A 4,782-nucleotide genomic window follows, 5' to 3' on the forward strand; every position below is an offset into this window, starting at 1 on the left:
GGAGGGAGGGGGGGGGGGGGGGGTCAAAGAACTCGTCCACAAGCTGCTGCGTGGGCGATAGACTCGGCCCTGACTCGGCCCTGACTCGGCCGTCTCTCCTCCAGCCCTCGGTGCCACGGTTCGGCCGTCTCTCGGCCGTCTCTCGGCCGTCTCTCGGCCGTCTCTCGGCCGTTGTCTCTCGGCCGTTGTCTCTGCTAGCTGCCGCCCAGTCGCCGAACTCGCCCTCGCGCAGCCACGGGACGAGGCCGGGGCCCTTCGGCACGGTGGCGTCGCCGGGCGGGATGTTGAGGAAGGCATACCTGCGGCGCGGTGGAGGGGTGGTGGTGGTGGGGGGGGGGGGGGGGGGGGGTTTAAAGGGGGGGTTTAAGCCGGCTTTGGGTGAAACCGAAAGGGGGCGGTGGTGGGGCGGCCTTCACCACTGGAAGGGTCCCCCCCCCAAGTCCAACCTTAAAAAATACTTTTGGCTGCCGACCCAGACCTTGTAGCCGACCTCCTCGATGTCGTCCGGGCGGCAGTAGGCCATGCCGGCCACGCAGGTGTAGCCGCTCCAGACGGGGGCGCGCCTGCCCGGGTCGAAGACGTCACGGACCCGCGACTTGATGCCTGCGGTCGGGGGGGGGGGGGGGTAGAGGGCGTGTGGGGCGTGCGTGCAGGTGGTGGCGGTGGGCGGGTTGGGGCGGGCGTGTGGTGGCGAGGCGTGTTGCGCGGCGTGTGTTGCGTGGCGGCGTGTGTGTGTAGGCGGGGAGGGAGGCGCGTGTGTGCGCGCCGTCGGATCCGATGAGGAGGTCGGCCTCGTGCGTCTCCCCGCTGGAGAGCTCGACGAGGACGCGGTCGCCGACCTCCCTGCACCCCACCACCTCCGCCCCCTTGGTCACCGTGTTTCGCACCTTTTGGAGCAGGATCTCCTGCAGGACGGGCCGGTCTATCACGACAGACGAGACCTGCCCTCGCCGCCGCGCCTGGCGGTGGGAGGGGCGGGGCGTGCTCAGCCACGGAGCGACGCGCGCGCCGGCGGGGGGGGGGTGCGCTGCCGCGGCCGCGCGGGAAGACGCCGCGGCGGCGGGCGGGGTGGCGGGATGGCGGCTGCTCACGGGCGAGTCGAGGTCGAACGTCGCAAACCACTCATTCGACTTGCCGTCCTTGAGTCCGTTGGTGCGGTCGCCGATGACCGTGGCGCGCGCGAGGATCTTCTCGTACGTCGCCTCGTCGATCCGCCGGATCGACTCGGCCGCGTTGGACGCGATCTGGATCGGCCCGCCAAACGGGCGGTAGCGCGACGTCTTCTCAAAGACGCGCACGCGACAACCCAGATTCTGGAGCACGAGCGCGGTGCAGAGGCCGCCGATGCCGCCTCCGGCGATCACCACCTCGTACGGCCGCCCGTCGGGCCTGCCCGGCGCCTCTGCGGCAGGCTGCTGCTGCCGGCCGCTGCTGCTGCTGGCGCTCGCGCGCGGCGGCGCGGCCGCCACGAGCCGCGGCGACGCGGCTAGCCGAGTGGCGGTCGCGGGCGCCCGCGCCTGCGGCGCCACTTGGGCGAATGCAAGCGCGAGCGCCGCGAGCTGCTGCAGCATCGGTGCTCGCGCCGCCAGAGAATATGTGTAGCTCCGCGCGAGCTGCTGCCGCACTCTCTAGGAACCTGCCCTCATCAGCAGGAAAAGATAACGCGCGGGCCCTCAGCGGAGCTGGGAAGAGGACCGCCGCAAGCGGCGTGGCGTGGAGCGGTTGTGCATCCCTCCGGGGGCCCCTCTGCGCCGGGGAGGCGTTGTTGGAGGCTAGGACGCAAGCGTCCGTCGCCCTTTTCAAACTCGGGGCCCACTCCGCTACGCTCCGACCCGAATTTGGAGGGCCTAAAAGTTTAAGGTGTTGCTGCGCAAAAGGGGTCGGACACCGGGCGCAGCTCATGCTAAGAGCTAGAAGAGGAGATAGAGAGAACAACCACCCTGTCCCGTTATTGCGTACACCAACACCACAAAAGCTCTCTCTCTCTCCTGTCCTCACTCAGGGGGGTCACAACTACCAAGTCCCTCGACTAGCTGCCACAGGGCGCAGCTGCCACAGGGCGCAGCTGGAGACGCTCCCCCTCAATCGGCATCCACCCCCACCCGCTCCAGCCCCACTTCTGCTGCCGAGAGAGCTGAATCGAAGCAAGCGAGCCATTGCATCTTGGCGTGCTCCTGGAGCGCGGCTTTCTGCGGCCACGAGCACGGCGGAGTCGGCGTCGTAGTGCGCATCGTTCCCGCTCATCGCCCATTCCTCCCGTGACGTGTGTCGGCCGCGATTCGATGTCGCCACCTTCATCGCCAACGAGGACTCCCTCGACTGCAGGGGGGCTCCGGCGCGGGGAGGGACTCCGCCTGCTGCGCTGGCCGACTGCGCCCTCCTCCTCCATGGGATCGATCCGATTCCGCAGCGGCGGTGCTGCGCGGGAGGCGGCCGCGGGCACGCTGGGCTCGATCAGCGGCTTTCCCCTCAGGTAGCGCGAAGAGCACGGATTTGGCGGACGTTCTGCTTTCAACTTTACGGATGTCTTGGCACCAGCTGAAGGCTTGCGTCCCAGATCGCCGGATTTGTGCACGGTATTCGGATTTTGCTATTTGTTCGTGTGGGGGTATATTGCAGATTTGTCAATGGTACCGCGTCTGCGACGCGGGCGCCTTGCGGGCAGAGCCCTTAGCCACCCTTTTATCTTGCGCGGTCAAAACGAGCGCTGGGTGTCTACCCATCAAGGCATGAAGGTTGCAGCGAGAATCGGCGAGAGACTGCGAAGAGAGATAGGAAGAGGCAGACTCCCTAGGGTGGGCGACGGATAGCGCACCACACACCTCTCCTTAAAATCCCTGTGTGGTGGCGGCGTGCCGTCCTCCCATCCCTCCCTTGGGTTGTCTGTTTTCTTTCTTTCTTTCTTTCAGGACAGAGGAACATGACCTGTAGGCAAATGATCGGAGTGGGAGTCAGAAATGTGGTCCTTGCGCGAGGGGAGCTCGATAGACTCGAGGGGCCAGGATATGCAGCAAGGAGGGCGGAGCTGCGCCGAAAGGCGAAAGAAGCCGAGAGAACAAGGGGACGGCAGGCGGCGGCGGCGCAGGACGAGGCAGAAGAGAATGACGCGACAGAGGAGGAAGTGACAAGGGAGAGAACGACGAGAGTGGGACGGCCGCGAGGTGGCATGAAGGTTGCAGCGAGAATCGGCGAGGGACTGCGAAGAGAGATAGGAAGAGGCAGACGCCCAAAGGGTTAGGGTGGGCGACGGCTAGCGCATCACACCCCTCTCCTTAAAATCCCTGTGTGGTGGCGGCGTGCCGTCCCCTCCTCCTCCCTCCTCCCTCCCCTCCCATCCCTCCCTTGGGTTCTCTGTTTTCTTTCTTTCTTTTAAGGACAGAGGACCTGGATCGCTGTGAACGGGGACTCGCGTGTAATGCGCGTCCTCCGGTAGATTTAGCGTCCCTCCCCCCTGTCTAGATCTGTCAGCTGTCGGCAACGTGCGATGAAGCCGCTCATCCTGGTGCTCATCTTCTCGGTCTTCGAGTATCTCAGCGCGACCATCGACAACGGCTACGGCTATGTCAACGGCTACGCGATGGCGGTCGGCGGCGTCTCGTCCGTGCTCTCCTGCGGGCTCTTCGTGGCGTCGCTCCAGCCCTCGCGTCTGATGAAGATGGTCCTGTGCGCCCGGCACCGGAAGGTGGAGGACCACCGCGGGATTACCCGCACGGTCAAGACGCGATGGCCCGCAGGCGACGTGACAATGGAGAGACTGCTCGCCTTTGTGCTCTTTATGTGGTGGATGGTGGCGGCAGCTTTCCTCAAGTTTGACGGCCCAATGGCGGTCAAGTTTAACGGGTACCTCTCCACGTTTGGCGCGCTCTGGGCCGCCTCGCTCCACGTCGGCGAGACTGAGGTGCCGCCGCCGGCGCACCGGGGCCCTCCGCCGGACTCATCGCCGCAGCTTCTCTACTTTTTCTGCTGCGTCCTCACCCTCGATGAGGCGCTGGACACGTCCCTGGAGGAGGCTGCCGAGATGGTCCAGGAGAAGCTCGACGCGATGGGCGTGGGAGAGGAGGCGCAGGGGTACGCGGTGATGGCGGGCGACGAGGAGCTCGAGCAGGTCCTCGCCGTGGTCCTCTCGTCGATTGGCCTCTGCTACGCCGGTCCCGCGAACTCAGAGGAGACTGCGGAGAGCGTCGATGGCATGTCCACGTCCACGACACACGTCCAAGACACGCCCACGACCCCGACACGTCCCCGACACGTCCCCGACACGTCCCCGACACGTCCCCCCGCAGGCCTGCTGATGCTCGCCCCCGACACGATCATGCGGACCTGCCTCTCCCGCGCCATGGAGCAGGCGAGGCAGTCGGTGCGAGGTGGGAGACGGGGACGGGCCCACTCGTGCCTGACACGCCTCTCCCCCCCCGAGCAGATCCTAGCCGTCACGGTGCTCACTGCGGCGCTCGCGCTGGCCGGCGTCGGCACGTACCGCGGGCCCTTCCTCGAGGCGCAATCAACAGTACTAGTTGTGATGCTGCCACACACCCTCTTGTGTATCTTCGGACACGGCCCTTCCCCGAGAGGCTCCTTCGGCCGTCTACACGGGCATAGTGTGTCACACCCCGACTCTGTGGTGCTCTCCTCCGCCGCCCCTCAAAGGTCCCGTCGCGCGGCTTCTTCGCGGCGTGGCTCGGCGTCTCCGCCGCAGTCTCCGCCACCGGGCCGCACCTCCCGGAGGCGCGCGAGATGTAGCCGAGATGTAGCCGAGATGTAGCCGAGACCCCCCCCCCCTCC

General features: G+C 66.5%; 1 protein-coding gene across 1 annotated transcript; it reads right to left on the reverse strand.

The window, feature by feature from the left end:
- Positions 1-451: 451 nt before the first annotated feature.
- EMIHUDRAFT_463185 (hypothetical protein) lies at positions 452-1,613 on the reverse strand (the record flags this gene model as incomplete). Its single annotated transcript, XM_005780105.1, has 3 exons — positions 1,092-1,613; positions 767-959; positions 452-603 (listed from the first exon to the last, which is right to left on the reverse strand). Coding segments are annotated over exons 1-3 (825 nt in total), but the record flags the coding sequence as incomplete, so codon positions are not given.
- Between the last annotated feature and the right edge of the window lie 3,169 nt (positions 1,614-4,782).

The sequence above is a fragment of the Emiliania huxleyi genome (assembly GCF_000372725.1).
Source record: "Emiliania huxleyi CCMP1516 unplaced genomic scaffold EMIHUscaffold_22, whole genome shotgun sequence".
In the NCBI taxonomy this organism is placed as follows: Eukaryota; Haptophyta; order Isochrysidales; family Noelaerhabdaceae; genus Emiliania; species Emiliania huxleyi.